This window comes from Portunus trituberculatus, chromosome 23 (assembly GCF_017591435.1).
Source record: "Portunus trituberculatus isolate SZX2019 chromosome 23, ASM1759143v1, whole genome shotgun sequence".
NCBI classification, from domain to species: domain Eukaryota; kingdom Metazoa; phylum Arthropoda; class Malacostraca; order Decapoda; family Portunidae; genus Portunus; species Portunus trituberculatus.
In genome coordinates, this window is record NC_059277.1 from 7,752,590 (window position 1) to 7,779,769 (window position 27,180).

Here is a 27,180-nt window from a genome sequence, read left to right on the forward strand (position 1 = left end):
CTCCCTCCTTTTTAACATATCTCACTCAATAAAGTACAATTGTCTAGTGAAAAGGTTGATTTAGGCCGTGAAATGCACTCATAGGCCTAACACTCCCTGGGTGAAGACGGACCAGAGGAGATTGTCAGATTGCTCAACAGACTCCGCGACGTCCCTACGGCCTTCTTTCCTTCTGTTGTCCTCAGTTCCTCATTTATTGCAGATGCGAAGAGGCAAGGAGAAGAACAAATATGCACTTTTCTATACCTGATACCCAGGAGTGCAAAGAAGACAACGGAAGCACCTATGTAGTGAGTATTTGTGGTGGTGTATGAGACTGTGGTGGTCTCATTTCTCTGCCCTGTGTGACCTGTGCCTTGTGAACTGCACCATTGTGACCCTCTCTAGTGCCTGTGATCTGCTGCGTGACTTCTTGGCTCCTGTCTGGGTCACTGTGGTTGTTGTGTCACTAGTGCTTGCTGTCGACCGTGTGGTGTGACTGACTGACCTGTATCGTTGTGACCTGTTTGTTTTGACCTGATGTGACTGTGACCTTTGCTCTGTGTTGCGTTGGTGTAACGTTTGTGTTACTAGGATGTGTGTTAGTGTTGCTGTGATCTCTTTGCTGGCTTGGTGGTTAGGGACATGTGTGTTATGAGTTGTGTTAGTGCTTCCTCTGTTGCTGTGTTGTCACCTGTGTCAAGGCGCCGTCACACCTGTACATTTGCGCCAATTTTATTTCACCAACTTTTTGAAAATTGACGATATTTTATTCTGTGTTCCTCATCAAATATGCTCAACCGTTTGTCTGCCCTTTCATCAGCTAAGAAACTCTCTCTCTCTCTCTCTCTCTCTCTCTCTCTCTCTCTCTCTCTCTCTCTCTCTCTCTCTCTCTCTCTCTCATTGTGAGGTTCTACTACAGTTTCGTACAATGAACTCTGGATGGTTGTTGTTCTTACTATTTACATTTCCAAGAAGTACACTACCTGCCGCAAATTAATAATAATGCTGCAATAGGTCTGGGAATATGCTGTGTCTGTTGAGTTTTCTCTAAGTTCAGCTAGTTGTGGAGAGCCCCGGAGCTCTATCACACTTGGAAATGAACAGAACACTGACTTGCTTTTGTTTATAGCTGGGGTTTGTGGGTTAGGTTAGGTTAGAGATAGATTGTATTAAACTATAAATTTACTTTTTTTTTTCTTTTTTTTTTGGCAATATCACTATCCTCACATTTATGTAATGTTAGAGAGGACACTGCCAAAGCCAACACTAATGCCATTGTCTTCCCAGGCCTACAACATCCACATCAATGGAGTGTTCCATTGTACAATGCGGTACAGGCAGCTCCATAGCCTGCATGAACAGCTCAAGAAGGACTTAGGGGGATCCACCCTGCCTCCTTTTCCCCCAAAGAAACTCCTGCCCTTATCTCCTACACAGACTGAAGAGCGCCGGGCCACCCTGGAAAAGTATATCCTGCAGTGTGAGTTGTCTCTGGTTTTCATTTTGTGAGCCTAAGTATTAGAACAAAAAGAATAGAGTTTGATCCCTTTAGAACATTACTTTGGCCATTCCCTTAATGGACTGTGTCCTTTGGGTCAGGATTTTTATAGAAATTTTTGAGCTTGGGACTGTTGGCAGACACCAGAATGTGTTTGAAAAATTTTCACTGAGCATTCCCCTCTTAAGATTAAGGATGCTGTTAGTACTGAATGAATGAAATAGCTAAAAGTGATGCATTTTTCATAAGGAGCATGTAATTGCTCCTTATGAATGTATACAGTTACTGTTTTCCAGAATTTCTATAATAATGATGTGTTTCTTGTGTACTTGACAGTAAGCCAGGACCCCAGAGTGCTCAATAATGATGTCTTCAATGGATTCCTTGTGTTTGCTCAAAATGAAACCCAGCGGGCTGGAGGCGGGCAGGATGAGGTGCCCATTGATATTTACCTCACAAGTGGCCAGAAGGTGACGCTCACCATCCCTGCCACACTGCAGACAGACGATTTACTGGAGGTAGGCGACAGTGTGAGGCCCTCCTGTGGGCCTTAAAGAAATACTTGAGAAACCGATCTGTAGATAGAAAATTTTTATTGAGCAAAGAGAAACCTCTAGCTGAGCACTGAATTCCTCATGAGAACAGATTGACAGTGCCTTAGATATCAGAAGCACAATGATCTTCAGGTGCAGAAACATTTTCAGGTTGTATGTTTGGTCCCTATGAGTGAAGATATTCAAGATTTCCAATCAATAGGATGTGAGGTTATTTTTTTATTTTCATTTTCAGAAAGTGTGCAATCAGATACATCTACCAAGTGAAATGGTGTACTACTTTGCTCTTTTTCTTGTTAAGAAAGAAGAAAATGACCTAATTGGTAGGTGCACTTAGTTGAATAAGCAATATATGTAAAATATTCAAAATTAGTTTGGTTTCATTATTAACTAGCATAATTACTCCCTGTTGCTCAAGTCAAATTTTATCATAATCAGTTCAATTGTTTTTCTGTGAAAAGCAGACACACCCACGTATAAACAGACAAACAGAGACGGTGCATTTTACTACCTACAAATGATGCATTAGAATTGTGTTTTACATACAGGAACTGGTAGATCATGCTTCTTAATTAGTGGCCGTTGCTACTTTGAAGTTTGTTTTAGAATATAAAATCATGTATCTATCTATCTTATTGTATATCTGTATCTGTATTTTCTCAGAATTAAATTCTAAATCACATCCCAATGTTACAGTTGTAAAGCGGCTGCAAGACTTTGAGAGCCCCTATATTTCTCAGAGATGCATGAAAGGCCTGCATAGAATAATGTTGAGGAAAAAGTAAGTGAACATTTTAATATTTTTCAAACTACATAAGTTTCAACTTTAATTTAGATAATAGATTTATAACTTCCAGATATTTAAGGGTTAAAATACTGCATTGCACAAGTGTATGAAATAGTGTTTTTGACTGATGGTTGTATTTGCAGCTACTGGGACCCAAGTATTGACCAGGAGGTGATGAGCGACCGTGTGGGGCTGAACCTGCTATATATGCAAACTGTTCAGGATGTGGAGAGAGGATGGGTTCTCACCAACCATGAGATTCAAAGACAACTTGCTGCCCTCCAAGCTAAAGGAGCAAAGAAAGAGGTGCAGTGTTCCCAGGCGTGTTCGTGGGTTTTCATTGTTACAATCATATCATACTTCAAGAAAAATTCAAGATTGTTTATTTTGTGTTGATGTTTTATAAGACAGCAAGAGAGTGACACAGTAATGAATGATGTGTTATCTTGCAGTACATGGAGCTGGCAAGAACACTGAAATACTATGGGTACCTGCAATTCCAATCATGTAGCTGTGACTTCCCCAAGCCTGGTACCTCAGTCCTCATTAGTGCTGGAAACAAGGAGCTTAATTTCAGGTGGGTGATTTTTGAAGACCGGGAAATAATACCAACATGTAAATTTTCTGTTTTATGTTTGAAGCTAATTTGGAAAGTTATAGATTTACAAACCTTATCTCTACACATTGTGATTGCTAGAATGATTTACTAGTTGATCACTTGTATCAGATGCTTGTTTCCCTGTGTTTAGCTGCTGAACACTATATGTTTGTGGTGTGTACTTTCAGAATAGAGTGTGAGGATGGATCAATGAAAGAGGGCAATTTCAAGGTGACTCGAATTAGATGCTGGAGAATTACAGTGCAACAAGTAAGTCCTGCTTGAAAATACTAATTTCTCAAAGTGTAATCTATCGTGTAAAACTGTTTGTTAAGTCTTCATTGCCAGTGGTACTATTCTCAGCTTGTGAGAATGTTAGATCATTGTGATGAAGTACCTGGTAATAAAGAGTGTGAATGAATATAGAAGACGTGTGAAATAAGGAAGGATGAGTGTACGTTATGTGTGGTGCCGTCAGCCTTGCAGTGAGGGAAGTCCCAGCAGCGGCAGCAGGGACGGGTGTGCCAGCCTTGATGCCAGCCAGCAGGTCAACCTGGAGTTGTCGTTTGAATATCTGATGAGTCGAGAGGAGATGCGGTGGGTGCGAGTGAACAGTCCCCAGGCGGTGCTGATGTCCCTGTGTCTGCAGGGAATGGTCAATGAGCTGCTCTCACACAAGAGGGGACGTAAAGTGAGGACGGTAGGTGGTGTCAACTTCTGCTCCAGCTCTCCTCGGCATGTAGTGGTTCAATTACATAAGACTATCTTAGTGGATGACAGATTTGATCTTATGTAAGAGAAACTATGTTTGAGAGTGGACTCCTCTAGACTGTTCAAGTGCACACCCTGGATGTCTATCTCATGGTTTACTTTGGAAATCATGTAACATATTATAGCATGTTAGGTTAGGACAGGTCTTGGTGTTGGGATAGCTTTAAAGCTGCACAGGTTACTTGTTTTTATATTGCAATCTCTGAAGTTTATTTTTTGTATAAGTAAAGTTATAAGCTGCCTCCCACTCCCCTGAAAACAGCCCTGATAGGTAGTAATGTTGCTTGAAGAGGAGCAGGTGAGAGAGGGATGCTATCCATCATGTTGTCTTCACAGCCCAATGAGCGTGTGCGGAAGGGAAGTCTGTCTTACGTGAGGCGAGATGGAAGCAGCACTCATGTCACCCTTAATCACACAGGGGAGAACCTGCCTCAGGTGAGTGTGGGATCTTGTGGACTCCATAACCACATGGAATGACTGACCTCTGTACACTTGTGTATGAGTGTGTTAGTATGTTTGGATGTTCAATTGTGGTGAGTCAGTGTTGCCACTGATGAGGCTAATAAGGCAAAGGAAGCTGGTTTGACAAAGAAGTCCAGGAGAGAATAAGATCAGGCTAGAGAAAGTGGAGAGAAGCTTCTGGAGTGGTTTGTGGTACTGGTAAGAGAATGTCAAGGAGTCTATAGGCAAAGATTTACAAGTCAATGATAGGACTGGTTTACTCAATTGCCTACCTGATTGTATATAAGCTAAGCTTATGTTGTTTTATCTCTGTATCTGCTCCTGTACATCTTGGTTTACTGAACTAAAAAGTGTTTCATTGTCATATCATAATAATCTCCAACTAAATTCAACAATGCTTCTCTTTTGGGAAACAAAATGTATAACATTGCACAAAAGATATTTGTTTTATATGATTCCCATTTTCAAATGGTATCTGTGGCATTTTTTCCAACAGGAGGGCAGCAGCCAAGGCAGCAGCAGCAGCCAGTCTCCCATTGGTGAGTTATCACTGCGGCGCCTCAGTGAGCGCCTCAGCGACCCTCTAGACAACCGTCCGTCCTCGCCAGCCAGACCAAACGGTCAGGCCGAGCACACCACAGTGGAGAACCATGCTTTCAACATCATGGGTGATGACAATTTGTAATACAGTGTTTGTGTAAAAAGTTGATGATGGTATTTTTGGTAAAAAAGAGTAGTTTACAGAATACAGTGAGAATAGTCAGATTTAATTTATGATTTTTAATGGGAACACCCTCTCACTGGCATTGGGAAAACTGCAAATGGGAGTTACATTACCAATACATTAGACTTACTTGGAATTTGCATTTCAGAAATAACATTTTTGTGTTGCAATCATATTTTTTAAAAAGTAAGAAAACTTTAGTGTATAGAAGATTTAATCTACTTACTAAATGTCAACAAAATTTACAAAATGCTGATTTTCATCTAGTTATGCAATAGATACTTTTTAATTATCAATTGTGCATATCATGGTTTCCAGTACAACACTGAAGACCTTTCTTAACAGCAGAGTACATGGATTACTTTATTCTAAAGTTGTCTGTCCATGCAAGTTTGGTCTTTTAAGAATTATTTTATAGGAATTTGTATTCTTTAAAGTCAGTTAAGAGTTTTTTATATGCACAAATCTCTTTATGAGAAGAGATGATCTGGTCTGGTCAAAATTGATTGGTGTTTTGAGGTGTTGGGTTAGTAGTGGTTCATTGGACTCTAAGTTAAGTCTGTGTACTAGGCAAGACTAGTAGTTGCACCAGAATTGAGTTGCAGACAAGAGTTCATGAAGAAACTTGAGTAATTTTATTACATCAATTTGATTTTTTTTTTTTTTTTTTTTTCTCATTATGTTGCTTATGTTTTATGATTTTGAAATAATTCTATAATAGTTACAAGCATTTAGATGTAAAGTTTGTCTTGAGCTCTGCTGAACTGTTTCTCTAAGATGCAGTCCACAAAGTGTTTCCGTGAGAGAGTGTTGCTGGAGGCTGTCACACGCTTACTGCTTTGTGGTACTCCTGTCCACAGCTGTATTTGTTTGAGAGAGGAAATTTTTTCTTCATACATTTTAAAAACCTACATTTACTTATATATCACAAAAAAGCCAAACAAATCAAACTAAGTCAGTGATGGATGGATGATGTGTAGTACTGTGTGAATTTCTTCTTGAACATCTATAATTATAATGGATTTGAAAAGAGAGCAGTGAATGCAAGACATGTTTGGTCAAGTGGTAGTGGGAGAAAGAGAGATCTTGCCTTCTCATTGAGGTGGTTAAGATAGAATGCCGGTGTGTGATTTGACAACACAAAATATTTAAGGGTGTACAGTATTGACTTATGTTTTATAGTATTCTACAGAAAAGAAGTAAATTGTACTATATTGTCACAAGTTGTGTGATGTAAAACTCTGCACAGGAGAGTTTCTCTGCTATGCTTGTCACAAAGTTTGTATTGCCTCACTGGGTCACGCTGGGAGGCTCAACACAGGGTAACTGTAGGCCACAATGTAAGGCAATACTTATCATTCCTCAGCTTCCCTTGGCTTGGTGGTGATGGCAAATTAAGCCTGTGAATACAGAAGCTTCAGAGGTGTTTTGATGGTGCTGTAGTCAGTACATTGCATTGGTCACAGTAGTAAGTAGGGATACACAGGTGAGTCTTCAGTAAAAGACCACTTTCATTTCTACTATAACAGACTTTCTCCATAAGAGAAAGTGTACTGTATGTAATTGCATCTGCATTCACTCCCTGTTAGCCTCTCTCAGAGTAAGAATTTTGAAAGTTTCACCTGACAGTTCTTATGATACACTGCATTGAGGCCTTTATTTCAATTGTTTTAATGTTAGTGTATTTTCTGGCTTATTACTACCTGTGACTGATTTGAAATTCAGTAATGGAAGTGTTCAAGGTTTTGATGTTTTGCTCCCAGTTTACAAAAAACAACACAAAAGTTATTTGTGCCACTTCAAGAGAAACAAAGTGTGCCTGATGCTGGAAAGAGAAAGATAGAGATATCAAAATATATGTTAATTGTTTCTTTATTTAGATACAATGAAAAAGAAAAAAAAAAAAAGGCGAGGTATAAAGAGAAAGTTGACATCCAAGATTTGAAATGAAGATGATGATGGTTTAGAAATAGAACATATCAGAAGATATCAGAACTTTAAGTGAGACAGACTTGCTGGTCTCTGATGAAGTACAAACTCGATGGTCAGTTAACAATTACTAACAACACACTGGTTTTGTCAATGTAAATTGACATTTTATAATTCTGAAAAAGAATCTAAATGCATGAATATATATATATATATATATATATATATATATATATATATATATATATATATATATATATATATATATATATATATATATATATATATATGTAAATAGTTTACTGTCTCTGATTGCACCTGCACTTTCCCCCTTTCAATACACAGCACTGCCATTGCACTCCAAAAAAAAGTTATAGGGACCAGAATGAATGGTATTGGTGAGTGATGTGTAGCATTTAGCCCTCCATTGTAAGCTTAGTCTTGCATCCCCTCCAGCAACTCAAACAAGAATCACCCTCATGCTGCACTGCTTGCTTCCTCCCAAGGAGTTAGTCAGTTGTTAGTAGACAAACATTATTTTTTGGCTGGTCTCTGCTTCCCATTTGTGTGTGTGTGTGTGTGTGTGTGTGTGTGTGTGTGTGTGTGTGTGTGTGTGTGTGTGTGTGTGTGTGTGTGTGTGAGCAAGAGAGAGAGAGAGGATTTTCTGGACATAGCACCATACAACCTTGCATGTTCGCACTGCACTTCACCATATTGCAAGTACGTACGTAATAATGCACTTTTTTAAAACTTGTGGTAAGTGGTGAATGAAGTTGCCCTAGCCATGAAATGAATGGCAGCCTGCTCTGCCTCACATGGCTGTGGCTGCCAACATGTTCCATGCTTTTGGCACAGAAGTGTTTGTAATTCATTCAAAGATGTTTTTCTGTGCTGGAAAGAGAAACTGTCTCATATCGTATGTTTGGAAGCTTATTGTTTACTCCTAAGATACTTTCAAAGGTGGTCTTTTTAAAATATTCCACAACTGTGTTCTTGAGATGGTAATATGTTGAATATTAGCCATGATATTTATAGCATAACAGTATTGTTTAAAACAGTGCTGGGGTCAGGCAGCAAAACCTCTGGATTGAGTGTACTGTAGAATATTCTAACACTTTTTTTTTTTTTTTTTTCCAGTCTACTAGATATGGTGTTGTCTTGTTCTTGAAATGAAAGCAGTGCTATCTTGTGTTTATGAAGATTGTTTTCCTGTATGTGCTGTGAGGGTGCTGAATTGTTCTCTATGCCCTATGTGATAACAAATTTGGAACATGGTAAATTAATTGCAAATTAATTGCAAATTTGAATAGCTTGCCCAACTCATCTTGTAGATTGATTATAACAGATACATAGTGTTTGGAATAGTCTCAGTGAAATAAGTTGTATTATAAATGATATTTGCATTCATTTATATTGTTTGTTTACTTACATATTTATTTACTCTTTCAAATTTGCCAGCTAATACCTTGATCCTTTAACATCAATATTATTAGTGACCTTTACATCAGAGTTCAATTCAGTATATTTAGATTCCTCTTTTTGTCACAAATGAAAGACAAGTCACAATATGAGATGTGTAATGTTACCTTCCTCTACCATGATGAAGCACACACTATCCTGCTCAGCCCTCATTCCCTTCCCTCACCATGTACTGTGTACTCATTCACTTCTCTGCACAGCGCACCACTTCATCATTAGTTTTTCACAGCGCACTACTTCATCATTCTTTTCTTATAGCACACCACTTCATCATTCATTTCTCACAGCACACCACTTCATCATTCCTTTCTCATAGTTTTCTTGACCCTTGGTTATTTTTTTTTGGGGGGTCTCTCTTAATTTACTTTTGGTCTCATACTATGACTTGTTACTGTTTGTCATATATGGACAGACTTTTTCGCCTAATGCTTTTCATGAAACTCTACTTTTGAAATTTATCTTAGACATTTGTCCAGTTCAGCATTTGCTGAATGTTGGTTTTGGTTTGGTCTGGTCCAGAAGTGCCAAGTCTTAATTTCAATCCAGTGACTGATTTTGGACCCAGCACTAGTTTAAAGCATGATGAACATTTTTTATCTGATATATTTAGAGCTATGCTTGACTTATTTACATGATTACATATGTGTGTGGTCAGGCATGCCTGTACAGAGGCCAATATTCCCTTCACTGGCCAACAGTAAACTCCTTGCATTGAGAGAGAGAGAGATAGAGATAGAGAGAGAAAGAAAACAAAATCCTGCAAGACCCGGCGAGTTGTTCCCAGTGAATGACAGGTGCAAACACTGCTCTGCCAGTACTCTTAGTGTTGAAAGTGAGTTCCATCATGCTTCATGTTGTGTGTCTGATGTTTCTATTGATCCCAGAGTTTATTATGTGTTGCTCAGAGTGAATGCAGGCAATGATGCAAAGTGCATTGTTGGGCAGTGAAAGGGAGAAATATGCATGATGCAATAGCATTGTTAAGTATTGAGAGAATGAGATTCACTGCATGATAGAAATGCAAAGGGGTAGTAGACATTTAGTGATGCACTGCAATTACTGTGTTAATAGAAGCTCAGGCTGCCGAAAGATGATATTGTACATCAAAAAGCTGTAGGACTAAATTGTCACACACCTTTGCTACTGATGTTCTGCAGTCCAAGCTCATGGGATGGGAGAAGTCAGTCCATGCCAGTTAAGAACAGTACATATAGTTTATTTTTTAAAGTAGTAAGCAATCATGTCTATTGATTATCTAATATGTATCTTTCAGACTCACTAAAAATTATTCAAGAAAAAACTGGGACATTTATGAATTGAGGTGGAGGCAATGGGAGATGATTGTCATTTTCATAAGCTGGGGAGATCCTTCACATTTCGTTTCAGGAAGGTGTGCATGAGGGGCACTCAGCATGCATTAGGTAGACTGTTATAATCTTGTATGGGAGCTTCTAGATTATTTTATTAGTCATGATATATCATACACATAGTACATAATAGAGTTATGATATATCCGATAACTATATATGGCTATTTTTGTATCTAGGAAATTTGCATGAAGTTAGGGTGACATTTTTGGTGTCTACAGTAATTAGTAATATTCTCAAGCGATAATAAGGGGATGCATTTACACACACACACACACACACACACACACACACACACACACACACATTTTTGCTAGCATGGGGATGGGATTGCTCAAAAATGCATGTGGGGTTCTCAGTATGACAAAAGTTAAAAAGTCCAACAGTAGGTAAAAGTTGGAGGGGGACTTTATACTTCATGGAGATTTGAATTTTGTGTTATTATTATTATTATCATTATTATCATTAACTTATTTTCTTTTTTCTCCAAGTTCCATTGCAAGGTTTTTCATTCCTATTCACTACAGTGGGGGTTTCTGCACTTGAATATTTCAGTGGCCAATAATATTAACGACAATAGTGCTCAATTTTACCCGGGCGTTGGTGGGACTTGCCTGGATGTGTGTGTCTGTCGCCAATCCCTGACTTGTCCCACAGCAATATAGGTATACGGCTTGACTATCGGCCTCCTGTGACGGGAGAGAGCCTCGTTCTGTTTTATTATGGACGTTACTCTTGATTGCATATTATACGATGATTATTATATTTGCATGTTATATGTTTGGCTCGTAATCTATATTTATACTGTGCTATCATATTTTTAAGTTGTTGTTATTTTGTCTTGCATATATCTCGGCTTGTGATCCAATGTATTATCTTTTTACTCTCTTATTTTCTCTCATATTTCTGCTGATGCTGTTATTTTGCGTTTTCTTATATAATCAGTGCTGTTAATGCGCTATATCCTATTATATTTAGTGACTGGAATTAGAGTGGTCATAATTGTTTTTGTGTTGTTCTTGTTATGGATTTATTTATCAGTATGTATTACTCATCTGGCAATGAGCTAAGAGTGTGAAGGGGAAGACAGACAGACAGTGGGGCCTGCCAGGATCAGCCCCACCACCCATGAGTTGCAGTGTTACCAAAACAAACATGATTCATGTCATGTAATTCTTAGTGTTACTTTAAGGTGACTTGAAGCTGATTATTTTGTTTCCACGATGACGTATGACAGTGGGTGGTGGCGTTGATATATGATTAGCTACAAAGTGGCATGTATTCTGTCTTAATTTTGGAATGCTGCATATCAAAGAAAGGACATAAAAGTATTTTGTTTAAGCATTGTTATGGATGATTCCTCAATCTTTTTACCATATCTTACAGTAGTTGCATGGAAGATGAAAGAGATATTTAGTATTACTTCTATGTTCCTGTAATGCATGATTTTTGTTGAGTTGTGTCAACTCCTTCAAGACTGAGTCATGCAGAGTGAGCTGTGTGTTCACTTCTGTGACTGGAACAACTTGCTCTATGTGAGGAGAGTTCACTGCATCTGAGTATGTGCTGTATCTTTCATGTTAACTATTACTTAATGATTCAATTGACATAACATCTTGAGTTCCTAATAGGTATAGATGAAAATTGCATTCTAGGTTTGAATGAAAAGCATACAGTGGTTAAACTTGTTTCTTAGGCTTAGGCTTTTTTATATACATTCCACTCATGACTTGCATAATCAGTTAAGATATCCCAAGCATTTATCTATTTCCGAGAGTTGCAATGAAGATAATCAAGAAGTCAGCATGAATAATTAAATTTCCCAAACAAAAATCTTTACTTGGTTAATGGCAGTTTGCCTCAAATACTAATTGAAAATGGCTTCTTGCCTTTGCTTCATATTATAAGTTTGGGCCCTTCTTTCATAAGAAAATGTCAAAATGTAAATAAAAACAAGGGCAGATATCCTGTTATATTTAATTTTAATTATATATGTCAGGCTTCAATTCTAATATCTTACTTGATACAGCTTGTTACACATATTGCATGAGGTGAAGGAGTGTGTGAATGCACATAGTTGTGTCCTGAGGGTTTGTAGCAAGCAGGAACAAGAACAGGCTGTATTTCACTGGCAGGCTCCGTACAGACTGTCTGATACACATTTTCCCGGGTGAGGAGGGAGGATAGGAGGAGTGGGAAGTATGTATAATGTTGAGTGTGGTGGAGAAGAGGGAGCAGGTGCTTAGTGGGACCACCTCCCTTGGATTCTTTTCAGTGACATTCGTGTGCTACAGAGATAATGGAGATGGAGATGGTGTTTAAGTATGGTATAATACTGAGGAGTCTGTGTGGCAAGGGAAACAAATAAAGCAAAACTACCTTTGAGGACTATAAATATTTGTTAAATGAGAAAAATAAAAGTTAACCTTGCAAAAATTAGATGCTGTCCAGGAATACGTGTATGTGTTTTAAATTTTGCTTTTGTTTTTAGACAAAATATTCTAGAGTTAATTCTTATTTATTGTGTACATATTACTTTTTATAAAAGTAACTGTAGTCTATGAAAACTTCAAAAACTGCAATGAAATTTGTTATCAGTTAGTTATGGTATTAAAGGTGCACTAGTTGTTGTAAGGCAGTATGAGGTGCTTGGGCTCTGGGTATTTGTGATGAGTGTATGTGTGTACCTGTGCCAAGGGTAGGGCAGTGTGAGGACACCTGGTGGCCGTCCCACAGTATCTCACAGCTTGAGAGGATGTTGGTGATTGGGGGAATTTTCATCTTATTTGTATTCCTTATTTGTGCCATTCTTTTCACAAACCGCTAGAATAGTTTGATTCAGAATGGATGGAAGTGATGGTATGACTTGAGGAGGGATGGAGGTTGTGGTGTGTTATGAAAGTTGTATGCATTGTAGTTTGTGAGCTTGTGATTTTCGAAGTCTTTAGGTCTTCTCTGTTTTTGCTCACTTAATTATGTTATCAAACATATTACTTGCTTATTATTTGTTTTCTCTTCACTTATGAGAATCTATAAAGAAATTCTGTCATATTGCTTGGCAAACTGTACAAGAGTGAAATACATCAAATATCAAATCCTTTGAAATATTTAATGACTTCAATGGGCATTTTTCTCAGCACAGTATTAATAACCATAAAGATAATGAAATAATGAAATGTCAGCTGATGGGTTTTTTATACTAAAAGTAAGTTCATATTTCATTAATCAGCTTCTTAGAGACTGCAATACTGCAATTCCTGATATTTACTCTTCATTTTGCTACTTAACAACCCAGATATTATCATTGGTGTTGCACATTGTATGTTTTATTTCAGAAATCCGGTGATGGCTTATACTAGAGAACTGTTATTCAATGAATCAAATATTGTAATTGCACCATGTTTTGTAATGTTACCTTAAACTTGTTATCTAATGCCAAATGTTCAAAATGTATGTCACATTGTGTTCACACAAATGGCTGCTCATTATCAAAGCAAACATTTGTTATATTGACTTTTGAACAAATCCTTTACCAATTTAGTGATATGGTAGTAACCCTTGTTGTGTTAAGCATAAATTGAAAGATCAAGTCTTATACAAATTAGGATGTTTTAAAACATGACATTTTGAGAATAATGGGAAGCTGTTTGTGAGAATGTTTGTCACCAAGACCACCCAATTTTTTGAAAAGCCACAATTTTATGTGGTGCATCTCATGTTTATGTTTGAGGAAACAGATGTGTAAGACAAGCTTGTGTTGTGGCTGCAGTGTGGCAGTGTGGTGATGGTGGTGGCAGTGGTGGCAGCACCTGAGGCCTTGGTGTGGTGTTGTGGTGCTCAGTTGTGAGGCACCACACCAGTCAAAAATGCTAGTTCTGTTATCATGAAATACTTCAAATTATTCGGCAAGGAAAATGTTTTGGTGTACTGGATGTGTATTAGGTAAAACTATTCTTACTTTCAACTAAATAGATAAAATTATTGGCTGATATGTAGCAGATATATTTGTTATTGATAATGTGTACCAAATTCCAATCAATGTTATGAAATGGAAAATTATATTTTTGTACTAAGAGCCTATTTTTGCATTTAGATCAATATGCATTTCAGTAAGATAACTATATTTTGCCAATAAACAAGTCATTCAGTGTTATCATGAAGGCAAAAAAAGTTATTAGATGATTTTTTTTCATTCTTATGTATTTTCAATCTGCAGATCATTCTTGATGTCAGTAGGAATTAGCTCCTCAGAATTTAAGATGACAAGTTTGAGGAGAGGAAACTGTATTGCCTATAAGTGTGAGGCAATATCTTACAGGCATAGAGAAGTTAGTGGTGTCTTGGGAGGTGTTGACACTGCTGGCTGAGTGAGTGACATAGCAGCCATTGTTGGAAGCTTGTATGTTGTCCTTGGCTACTTAGCAGAGATGCTTGTCTCCACAACCCATTGTCCCTTTTGTGCCAACACTACCCCTTCATTTGGCCATTGCAGTCTTAGGGTTTGATCAACAGTAATCCTGTGGCCTGCTTTATCCAGGCCCCTGCTTTAGGATTTGTCTTGCTCAATCACAAACCCAAAGATTTTCCTTAAATTCACTTCCAGCCATGGACTTGTGTACATGTTGATTGGATGAGAAATAAAGCCCATTTGTTTTAGTAATATCCAGTGAATTTAATATCACATTTTCTAATTGCTGTCACACATTTCAAGCCTAATGATTTGTTCATGCACTTGTGCTTTTGTTTTCTTCTCATTCTGTAATTGCATTATTGTATTGATGACCGTGGGTACCTATGTATATGAAAATTTTGTAAGTATTTCGTAGCATCTACTTTACTCTCAAATAGAGATTATATTGATACACTGTGAGGTTTAACTCCCTACATAAAACTATAAGAAATATTAGAATGTAGAATAATATGTAGTTATCAGAATCCATGTCTAGTTACTGACCAACAACTGCAGAGAGAGAGAGAAAGAGAGAATGTCACACTAGACATGTAGAGTTGATTTTCTAAGTACAACAACACAGTTCAGGGCTGAAATGATAGGTAACTGATAGAGTGTATCTATCCCAATGGAACATGAACTGGTCACAGTTGAAGGTTCCTTATTACAAGTAAAGGAACGTGTTGGTATCAAGTTCAACAAGATATTACAAGAAACTGTTCATAATTAAGGACTTGCAAGGAGATCACATGCTCAGGTGTGCTAGAGATAGAATTGTAAAAAAAAAAAAAAAAAAGGCGGGAATTTGCCGCGCGTGAGAACATACATACATGCATTGTACATAAAATATTTTCTTCCACATAGAAAAAAAAAAAAAAAAGACCGCTGAGACCCGAGACTAGTAAAGCATGCAAGCTGCTGAAAATCTTAAAATCCATGAAAACTGTCCATTAGTAAAGTTGTAGGACTTTGCGTGCATGACAATCCATGCATTGAACCATTATATTTTTTCTCCTACAATGAAAACCCTTAAGACCTCAGACAAATAAAGCATACATAAGTACTGAAAAACATGAAAGAGAATGAAAGCAGAATTTGGCGCCCATTCATATAACCCCTATATTCTCCTTCCACATAGAAAACACTTAAATACCTCAGACAAATAGAGCATACAAATAGCTGAAATTGAAAACCATGAAAACCGTGAGTAAAGTTGCAGGATTTGGCGTGCATGACAACACACACCCATCCATTGAACCATTATATTTTACTCCTATATAGAAAAACCCTTAAGACCTCAGACAAATAAAGCATACAAAAACCATGAAGAACAGTGAAGTTGCAGGATTTGGCGCGCTCGACAAAATACACCCATCCATAGAACCATGATATTTTCCTCCTACATAGAAAACCCATAAGACCTCAGACAAATAAAGGATACAAGTACTGAAAAACATGAAAAAAGAGTGAAATAGCAGGATTTGGCGCGCATGACGTCAGGAGGAAGAGAGGGAGGGAAGGAGGGAGGAGCAGATGGGGAGCGAGTGTCAGTGGCTCAGTCCTCAGTGGGCCTCCCTCGCCTGGCCGATCAAGGGTCTGTGGTGCTTGGGCCATTATTGTGTCTTTACCAGTGTTCCCTGACCTTTTGTGTGGTGGCGCCGGCAGGACGTGTTTCCCAGGGTGAGTATCTGTGGTGTCCAATGGGGAGGAGATAAGAGAACACGTGTCAAGCCTTCCACAGCACTCAACCCTGTGTGGTGCTTTACCTTGTTGACTTAAGGGATGGATGGTAAATAAACACTGAATTCTTACCCTACTTCACGTAAAAGGTGCTCATTGGTGTGTGGACTTGTCATGTTGGTGGTGTGTGTGTGTTAAAGAGTATCTCGATAAATAATCAATTTTTAGTGCTTCAAATAGCGAGGTGTTAACCCTTCCACTACTTGTCTCTCGTGTCCTACCCCGACTCTACTCGCCCAGTGCTACATACTAGTCTCCCTTACTGATGATGGGCATTAATTGGTGGGAATATAGCGAAAATAGTAACCACAGCACTAGATTACGAGATGTTAGTTAGGATATACTGTGTTAGGTTAAATAATTTCCTAAGTCTTTTGGCCTTCTCTGTTTTTGGTGTCTAGCTGCCCTGTGCTGCATACTCACCATCCTTACTAGTATTGGGCATTAATTTTTGGAAATATAGCGAAAATGATCACTATAGCACCAAATTACTAGATGTTAGTTAGGATATACTGTGTTAAGTTAGATAATTTCCCAAGTCTTTAGGTCTTCTCAGTTTTTGGTGTCTAGCTGCCCAGTGCTGCATACTCACCATCCTTACTTGTACTGGGCATTAATTGGTGGGAATATAGCAGAAGTAATAGATAGAACACTGAGTTATGAGATGGTAGGTTATACTGTGTTAGGTTAGAACAAGTAACCTAATAATTGCCAGCTATCCAATGCTGTATACTCCCCTTCCTTACTAGTACTGGGCATTAACTGCGGGGAATGTAGTGAAAATAATAGCTAGACCACTGAATTATGAGATGTTAGGTAGGGTTTACTATGTTAAGTCTGATCATGTAACCTGTATAGCTGCCCAGTACTGTATAACCTTTCTTACTGGTGCTGGTCATTAATTGGAGGGAATATAGCAAAAATAACAGAGTATCAAATTATGAGGTGTTAGGTAGGATATATTGTGTTAGATTAGATCATGTAACCTATCTTAACTTAAATAGGGTGAATTTATGGTCTTACACCATACTCTCACTTCAGGATGAAACTACTTTTTTCTGATAGTTTTTGACCTGTTTTGAATAAATATGTACTTCATTTCCATCTCAAATCAGTACTATTTATATTACCTTCCCTGTAATTCTTTAAAAATTATTGTCAATGGGTATGTGTGGGTTCAAATTGCTCAGAATAAGCTCTATAAAATGAGAAGGGTAAGAAAAGCCAGGTTGTAACACTAAAAATACTATAAATATCAAGATAGGTTAGTTTTCTTGTGAGTGATTTAAATATTGAATACATGCTTGGGATCATAATATTTTCCTTCTCTGCTGTGGGGGATTGAAATTATATCAAGTGTCATGGATTTAGAAGTAAGTTATGATCTTGTAGGCCTAACTGACAGAAGTTTAGCCACATGTGACACAGATGGAGTTTATCTTTGGCCTTATCTCATGTACTACTCTGAGGTATGCTGTCATAAGTGTGTGATGCAAGTAAAGGTGAACTCGTTAACCTATTAATGTGAGTATGTACTTAGAATTGTATACAGGAATCTCCATTGTATTTCTCACTTACCTGTGTTTAACCTGTAGTTTCAAGACTTTTGTCCCTATCCTTTGGCTGATTCTATTGGCTCTATAAGAAGACTGGCAACTGAGTGGACTTTTTTCTTCATATTTTTGTTGCTCTTGGCCAGTCCTCCTCTCTTCAATAGAAAAGTATTCATTTAATACTCTCTCTCTCTCTCTCTCTCTCTCTCTCTCTCTCTCTCTCTCTCTCTCTCTCTCTCTCTCTCTCTCTCTCTCTCTCTCTCTCTCTCTCTCTCTCTCTCATCAGCATACATATGAGATGATCAGCACTCAATCCTTTTATTTACAGCACCACACATTGCTAGAATACCACGAAATATGACTCACTTCCCCCTTGCCTATTGTTTCCTCAGGTACCTGATATAAACAAGCATTGTCATTTGTTTTGTTTATTTATTCATTCTTTTAAGTTGGAAGGGTATTGGCAAAAGACCACAAAAATTACAGCAAAAATAAAAAGGAGACCCACTATTGTTATTTTGTCTATTGAAAGAATGCTGATGGTTCTAAAATTTTCATGGAAGGGTAATTGGTAGGAAAAAAAAAAATTGATTGGTGAATTGACCTGTCCAGTTTTCTATTGTGTGTGTGTGTGTGTGTGTGTGTGTGTGTGTGTGTGTGTGTGTGTGTGTGTGTGTGTGTGTGTGTGTGTGCATGTGCGTGCTTATGTGTGTGTGTGTGTGTGTGTGTCAGGGGGGAAGGAGGAGAGGGGAATGTAAGTTTTGAGACATTTATCCTTTAATTTTTGATGACTGCTCTTGAATATGTTTGGGGAGTGGCATCTGAATATTTTTTTTTTTTTTCTATTATATATTTTGATGCCCTCTGCTTGTACCCCTTCTGTTTGAAAAAAAAGGAAGAAAAAAAAGTATGGAAGGTGGGTGCGCAGGTCGTTACCCCTTCACATATATACAGTCTTTATGATAAGATGTACAACCTCACCTCCTTATCTCTCTATTGTTGAGAGGAAGGATATGTTAAGTACTGCCTCTTGAAGGTTATGTGATCTGCTACTCTGGGTTCATGTTTTGTATCTTCACTTCCTACTAACATTGACTTTATATTCTCTCTCTCTCTCTCTCTCTCTCTCTCTCTCTCTCTCTCTCTCTCTCTCTCTCTCTCTCTCTCTCTCTCTCTCTCTCTCTCTCTCTCTCTCTCTCTCTCTCTCTCTCTCTCTCTCTCTCTCTCTCATATATCCCAGAGGCTAATGACAGCTATGGTAAAAACTCCATCTGTTCGTATTCCGACAATCCGTGTTGGTAACAGAGCCATTTATTTCCTTCCATTACTTATTCGCTGTTTTTATTGATTTCATTAATGGCCTGTCTCTCACATTTCACCGCATTTCACCGTTACACTCCTCATTCATCTTAATTAATGTCATTTTCCCCCACAAACTTGATCTTTTTGTTCTTCCCAGGAGTTCAAAGCAGTGTAGTGTATCTCTCAACCCATCCAAGCACTTGATAGTCTGTTCTTCTGTTCTTCCCCCTACTTCCTGCTTGCTTATGTAACTCTTATCTACTGTGACCTCTATTCTACTGCTACCACTCAGTACCTTCTTAACCTGCTTATCTTGCCCTAATAATCACCACTTACCTTACCAAGAGTTCCATACACTCATCCAGGTCAGGTAATATGTAGGAAGTATTTCATAAGTGGTCAAAAGTGGGTGATATGTAGGCGTATTGTGCTGGGTTTGTTTTGTTGATGATGTTCTGCTGTGTGTTTTTTTTTTTTTTTTTTATGTTATTCATAAGGCTGATTAATCTCCCTACCTGCTTCTGTATTTCCATCATCGTGTGCCATGAACTCTTTCTTTTTTTTCTTTTTCTTTTTTTTTTTTTTGTAAGAGGGAAACCCAGCCAAGGACAACAAAAACTGATTGAAAAAAAAATAATAAAGACCCACTGAGGTGCCGGCTCCTCAAACAGGTTGAAAGAAATGTAGTTAGAAGAAATGGTAAATGTCATCTTCATTCTCTCTCTCTCTCTCTCTCTCTCTCTCTCTCTCTCTCTCTCTCTCTCTCTCTCTCTCTCTCTCTCTCTCTCTCTCTCTCTCTCTCTCTCTCTCTCTCTCTCTCTCTCCAATTTAAGAGGGACGTTTCAAGATGTTTATCCCATTTCTATGGCTAACTCTCTCGCACCTGCTTGGGAACTGGCATCTAAGTGGGCTTTTTTTTTTTATCTTGTTTAATCGTTTTTGTTGCCGTTGGCCAGATTCCCACCCTTACATGAAAAAGAATAAATAAGTAAAAAATGAAGATGTGCCAAAATGATAGAATGATAAGGTGTGATGGAAAAGTGAATTAGTGGAGTCATGATTGTGGAACCCGATCAGCGGTGAAGTAGTTTTGTTGGTTGGTTAGCAAACAAAAGAGGGTGACTGTGGAACTGGTCTCAAGAGTGAAAGGAAATGCCATAACAGAACACCCTGCCTTGTTTTCATATCTCTGTATTCTTATTTATTTGCTTGTCTGTTTGTCTCTGCCTCCTCCTTGTTCATTTATGTGTTTATCAGATTGTATTCTTCTATCTGTATGCCTGTTTTTTTTTTTTTTTTTTTATCTGTCTTGTTATTTCCTCTTAATCTTTGATCTCTCTCTCTCTCTCTCTCTCTCTCTCTCTCTCTCTCTCTCTCTCTCTCTCTCTCTCTCTCTCTCTCTCTCTCTCTCTCTCTCTCTCTCTCTCTCTCTCTCTCTCTCTCTCTCTCTCTCTCTCTCTCTCTCTCTCTCTCTCTCACACACACACACACACACACACACACACACACACACACACACACACACACACACACATTAGGGTCACCAGGTCTCAGAGGTGGGTCATTGTATACCTGTACATGACCTGGCATCATCACAGAACAAGGACGTGTGGCGGTGTGGCATGAAAGTGTCGCCTTAATGCCCTGGGGTGGGGGGGTGGGGGGAGGATGGATGCCTGGCCTTAATTCACTGGATCATCCTTGTACATCAGTCTTCATGTCTTCAGATTGTGTGTCCTGCCTGCTGAGATCTTGTCATTGCTTCTTCTTTCTTCTTAGTGTTGTGTATTGGGTGGTGTAGGTTGTGTGTAAATTTTTTTGCTGTATATAATATTTATTGTAACCTAACCTAATCTAATCTTATCTAACCAAACCCAACTTAACCTAGCCTAACCTAACCCAATCCAAACATAACCTTAACTAAACAAACCTAACCTAAACAAACCCAACCCAACCCAACCCAACCCAACCCAACCCAACCCAAACCAAACCAAACCAAACCAAACCAAACCAACCCAACCCAACCCAACCCAACCAAAGCAAACCTAAACTAACCTACCCTAATCTCACCTCACTTCACCTCACCTAACCTCACCTCATCTCACCTCACCTCACCTCACCTCACCTCACCTACAGAAAAATCCTAGCATGGAATCGTCATTAGTATATGCAAGTCAGATAGAAGTGGATAGAAAGATCAGCTTTTGCAATGTTCTGTATCTATTTAACTCTTTTCACTCTAATGTGCAATTTCCAACTTTAAAATCAATGCATGGAATTTTTTTTAGCGTCTACAAGTAAGAAAGGGGAATAGAAAGATCAGACTTTGCTAAAAGTAAGAAAAGGGAATAGAAAGATTAGATTATGCCATTTTCTGGGCAGTGCAATGTTTGAATATGGCTGTAGGACAAGAAAAAAAGGTCTCGGAATAGACACTAATTAAGGAAAGGTGTGCCAGATAACAGCTAAAGGTTAATGTTCTTGCACAAAGGGTATTCATAATCTCCCATGTACTTTGTCCTTTTTTGTACACTATTATGGACTTACTAAATGAATTGAATGCTAAATATTGTGCTGAATGTCTCATCTTTGTTTCCTTGTTGATATGTGAAGGAAATGGTGCTGTGTGTTTTGTTAAATGTCTTTGAAAGGGTATTGGCAATTTTTCACGTTTTCTCTCCTTCTCTCCCTTTGTTTTAGATTCATCTGGATTCCATGAACAAATTAAGTGTGTCTTAGATTGCATTGAATGTCTGTGCTATAACTGTGGATTGTGTGAAAGGATAAGAACATAGGAACATAAGAAAATTGAGAGTGAAATGTTAGTTTAGTGATTATAATTGTAGTGAGCTGTAGTTATGTTGTGTGGAGAGACAGATAGTAAAGGTGATGTGGAAAGGGTGAGTAGTGTGATCTGAGGTGTGGAGGTGTGGCGGTGTGACATGTAAGGCTGAGGGATGGTTGTGACAGCTGCTATTAGTACATGAATTGACATGAAATTCTTGACTTAACCCCTTCAGTACCATGATGTACTTTCATATTTATTGTGCTTACTATTTGGTGATTTTGTACACCTTTAGAAACTTATGCTGGGGATTAAAATAGTAAAGACTCCTGCTACTAATCTCCTGACCCCCATTGACTCTTCGTAATGTAAATGATATTGTCTATTCACACTGAAAACTCAAGGTAGAAATGTGTCCCTGTACTGAAAGGGTTAAAGGAACAGTTTGGAGGGAATGGTTTGATTGACCCTAGTGATGCAGACCCATTATTTCAATTGGTTAAGTTGGTACAACATTACTTAACTGAGTGAAAGTGCTACTTATCACTGCCTCTTTTCATATCAGTAGCTGGAATTAACCTTTTGGGAAGATACCATGTGATTGGTTTGAGTGGTGGTGGTCAACGTGTCTCACAATCTAATGCCAAATCCTGAAGTGAAGTGCTTGAGTGTAGCTATCACAAAGTCTGCTAAACTCTGGAACTCCCTGCCTGCTTCTGTGTTTCCGTCTTCCTGTGACATGAACTTATTTATGAGGAAGATTTCAAGACATTTATCCCTTTCTTTTGGCTAACTCTTGGACCTGCTGGGCCTTTTGGTTTTGTTGTTTTTTGTTGCCCCTGTCTGGATTTCCCCTCTTACATAAAAAAAAAAAAAAAAAGAAAAAGAGAACCAATCGTTTAGCTGACAATTGAGAAACCACCAAACTTGCACAGTGTTACCGTAAGTGGAATTGGTGGTCAGAAAATGTGAGATTGAGCAGAGGCCCTTTTGTCTTGATTATAATAGTAGTAGTAGTAGTAGTAGTCAGAATAATAACACTAAAACAGGATAGAATGGCAGTAAAAAAGATAAAATGATAACATGAAAGTGATCTAAAAGTAAACTTCACACTTTTACCAATCTCTTTAACACTGACTATCATGCTGTGGAAGGAAATGTGTGGTGAGTGTATGTGTCTGTGTCTGGCGCTGTGGTGACATGATTATTGAGGCCGTGTGCTTCTCATTGGGGTCTTTGGGGAAGCAGGATGTCGTTATAGTGATTATGACTGACACCTGATGAGAACCTTGAATCTGCATTGTTTTGCCTGACCCAGTGGAAGTTACCAGAGAGAGAGAGAGAGAGAGAGAGAGAGAGAGAGAGAGAGAGAGAGAGAACCCAATTCAATCCTCCTTAACCCTTTGATGGCCTATGACATTATGATTCTTACTTCTTTATCTAAGTAACCCTTGACAGTTTTAGTGAGCATGAATGATGTTACACCTACTTACAGACTTAAACTTCTCCTTCTTTCCTTTTTGCTGTCATTGTTGCCTTTCTATACACCGAACTTGCACCAAGCCACTCAATTAAGCATCAGAAACCCATGCAGGAGCATTGGATGAATACAAAGCACATTTATCATTGCTGAATAAGATGAAACAGACTAAGAATAGAAGCTTGTGTATATTTTAAGACATGCAAAGGCTACAAGGTCACTTACGTCAGTACCAAGGTGAAGCAGACTAAAGAAACAAAAACTGGATGAAGTAAAACCAAGAAAACTGAGGAAAAAATAAACCCAACCTAACCACATGTGTGTTCTAAGACCTGCAGTGGCCTCAGGATGATGTACTCCACTCCAGTACCGAAGTGTTGCCAGATAAGTTTGTATATTGTTGTATTTGAAGCTTTTGAAGAGTACTTGGTGTAGCATTGTCTCAAGTGAAGAGGGATTTGTCTTACTCTGAAGCACACCACTTATTCTGACTCTTACCTGCTGTTACTGCTCTGTATCTTAAATCTGCCCTACCACCACCACCACCACCACCATCCTCTATAACCTCACTATCATCTGTGTTCAAAAATGCCTTCCCTCTCACTATGACAATTTTCTAAGGCCACAGAGACAACTAGCTGGATTTTTAAGACAGTTTCTCTTTAATCTAAACCAGAAATCTTGCCAGTTTATCATCATAACCATGAAAATACTCTTAAAAACACGAGTATCTTCAACTAGAGCCTTTGGAAAGCTGTGATGGTGAGACAGCAAAGTGTTTCAGAATATAAGCTTTTATCCCAAAGATGTGAACCAACCTTTGCAGTGTTGGGTAAGCAGAGGTGTTGTAAGGCTCTGGTGGTGATGGTGGTGCTGGTGGTCATGGCAGGAGGGGGGGTTAAGCCAGATGCCACAGAACAGCTTAGGGTTTCATTTCTGGGAATACAAGGGGGTCTGGCCAGTGTTACTGTCTAGTGTCTAAGAAAGTGTGGTGAATGCAAAGAAACCAGTAAACATAGATCGATATTCTGAAATGCTTTGCTCCCTCACCACAATTATTTTCAAAGGCCATAGAGATGATTAGCAGGCTTTCAAGAGTCTTTCTCCAATTGATAATGTAAAAATCTTGTCACTCTGCTTCTAGAACAGTAAAGCTCCTTAAAAACACTATTGTCTTTCACCACGACTGTTTTCCAAGGCCACAGAGATGTTTAGCAGGGTTTTCAAGAGGGTTTCTCCAGTTGATAAAATAGAAATCTTGTCACTTTGCCTCTAAAATTGCAAAAACACCCTTAAAAATGGTTTATTCTCTCACCATGACTGTTTTCCAAGGCCATAGAGATGATTAACGGGATTATCAAGAGTATTTCTTCAATTAAAAATGTAGAAATGTTGTCACTGCTTCTAGAATCATAAAAACACCTTAAAAAAACATGAGTAAACTTAAAAATAAAGCTTTTTGAAATACTGGAGGTGAAGCACACCAGTGTTTGAGAATGCAATCCATAGAGTGAAGGACCAAAAAGGGATAAAAGAAGGGTCAGATCATTATAATATGTAAATCTCTCCCTGATGCAATGTAATCCTCAGCCAGCCAGTCTTTAAGCATAGCACATCCCTAATCCAGCCCAGTCTTTCTTTACTTTGCCATTCATGATGAGGCTTCACATGTTTTTAATCCCATCTCATCTCTACATTGTCTGCTGTTCCCATCCTTTTGTAGCATTTCTCTCTCTCTCTCTCTCTCTCTCTCTCTCTCTCTCTCTCTCTCTCTCTCTCTCTCTCTCTCTCTCTCTCTCTCTCTCTCTCTCTCTCTCTCTCTCTCTCTCTCTCTCTCTCTCTTACATTTCGATGACTTATTCTATTTTGATTATTTTGTTTCCTCTTTATCGTTGTCAGAGAGAGAGAGAGAGAGAGAGAGAGAGATCGTGAAGGAGGGAGAAAACGTAGGAAGCAGATTGTCATGTCTAATAATCTTTGACATGAAGGACGAGAGAGAGAGAGAGAGAGAGAGAGAGAGAGAGAGAGAGAGACTGACTGACTGAGGTGATGTGCTGTGAGAGTGTCTGCTTTAGTGTTCCTCTCTCTCTCTCTCTCTCTCTCTCTCTCTCTCTCTCTCTCTCTCTCTCTCTCTCTCTCTCATCGTCAGAGAGAGAGAGAGAGAGAGAGAGAGAGAGAGAGAGCCATTCATAACAATACCAAGAATAAAATCAAGGATGCGGAAGGACATGTTATGGTGGTGGTTGTGGTGGTGATTGTTGTTGTTGTTATTGTTGTTGTTGTTGTTGGAGGAGGAGGCACCACTGCAAACAACAACAACAACACCAACAATAACTACGTAACTACTATCGTTACTAGCAATTTTACTACTACTACTACTACTACTACTACTACTACTACTACTACTACTACCACCACTACTACCACTACTACTACTACCACTACTACTACCACTACTACTACTACTACTACTACTACCACCACAACAGGTATACAGAGAAACGAACACACACACACACCTCCCACCCTCCCTCCCTCCCTCCCTCCTTCCCTTCAAGACTGAACAAGTAAAGGTGACAGTCGATAAAGCGAGTGGGAGGGAGGAAGGAAGGGGGATAAAGAGGGAGAGGGAGGGAGGGAGAGAAAAGGGTGGAGGGAGAGAGAAATGAAGGGACTTGATATTAAGTAATTAAGAAGCAAGATAGAGACAAAAAAAGGATGGGAATGACGTAATGAGAGAGAGAGAGAGAGAGAGAGAGAGAGGTGGGGGTAAATGAGAAAGATAAACGGATAATGAGACTAGATTGAATTACGGATGATGATGATGATGATGGCGGCAATTATGACGATGGTGATGATAATGATAACACACACACACACACACACACACACACACACACACACACACAGGTTTCGAAACACACTCGAATCATTGGTGTGAATCGTTTAACTGGTTCGAGAAGCGTTTCGAGACTAGTGAAGAGTGTTTGGCGTGGAAAGTTGACTCTTGTTGATGAGAGAGAGAGAGAGACCCCATTCTTTCTTTTCTCTACACCTTTACTTCTACATTCTCTCTCTCTCTCTCTCTCTCTCTCTCTCTCTCTCTCTCTCTCTCTCCCTAACTTACATTTCTTCTCGTTCATGTTTTTGTTCTTGTTCTTTAATTTGTTCATATTTATTTATCTGTTTATTTATCTATCTATCTGTTTATTTATTTCTTTATTTATTTATTGGGTCGCCACGGAAGCTCGCCTGTCTGAAGCCGAAGCGAAACATTTTCCGAAGCCCCGAGCAGAAGCCGAGGCCATTTCGAGGCTTTGCGAGGCTTCGGAACCGCAAATTATATAGGAAATCTTTCTCCCCCCATCCCTTCCCTCTTCCACCCCCTCCCCCCACTTCCCCTCTTCGCTCGCTTGCTTTTCCTTTCCCTTCCCTCTATCCCCCTTCCCTTATTTCCTTCATTCTTTCCTCTTTTCTCTTCTTTTCTATTTTCTTTGTGTTTTCCTTCTTCTCCGTTCCTTTCTTACTTTTTCCCCTCTCCAATTTCTTTCCTCTTACGTTCCCTCATCTTCTCCTCTCCTCCTCTTTTCCTTCTTTTCCCTTCTCTTATTTTCCTCATTCTTTTCCCTTCTCCTTTTTCTTATGTTTTTCTTATCCGTTAATTTTTTACTTTTTCCCTCTTCCTTTTCTCTTTTTCCTTACTTTCCCTCATCCTTTCC

At 38.7% G+C, this 27,180-nt stretch overlaps 2 protein-coding genes across 3 annotated transcripts in view; both read left to right on the forward strand.

The window, feature by feature from the left end:
- The first annotated feature begins 94 nt into the window (after nt 1–94).
- On the forward strand, nt 95–15,015 carry LOC123507639 (sorting nexin-17-like). Its single transcript, XM_045260697.1, has 11 exons — nt 95–290; nt 1,270–1,462; nt 1,817–1,998; nt 2,270–2,357; nt 2,731–2,815; nt 2,965–3,127; nt 3,274–3,398; nt 3,608–3,689; nt 3,898–4,119; nt 4,527–4,625; nt 5,149–15,015. The coding sequence occupies exons 1-11, from the start codon at nt 231–233 to the stop codon at nt 5,335–5,337; spliced, it is 1,488 nt and encodes a 495-aa protein (XP_045116632.1). The 5' UTR covers nt 95–230; the 3' UTR covers nt 5,338–15,015.
- A 1,118-nt stretch (nt 15,016–16,133) lies between these two features.
- The window catches only part of LOC123507636 (plasma membrane calcium-transporting ATPase 2-like), a 227,727-nt gene continuing 216,680 nt past the window's right edge, over nt 16,134–27,180 (forward strand). Inside the window, exon 1 of one of the 2 annotated variants that reach the window (XM_045260674.1) lies at nt 16,134–16,281. The gene's annotated coding sequence lies outside the window, so the exon portion shown is untranslated. The remainder of the gene's footprint in view (nt 16,282–27,180) is intronic. The other variant, XM_045260675.1, reaches the window with a different exon arrangement.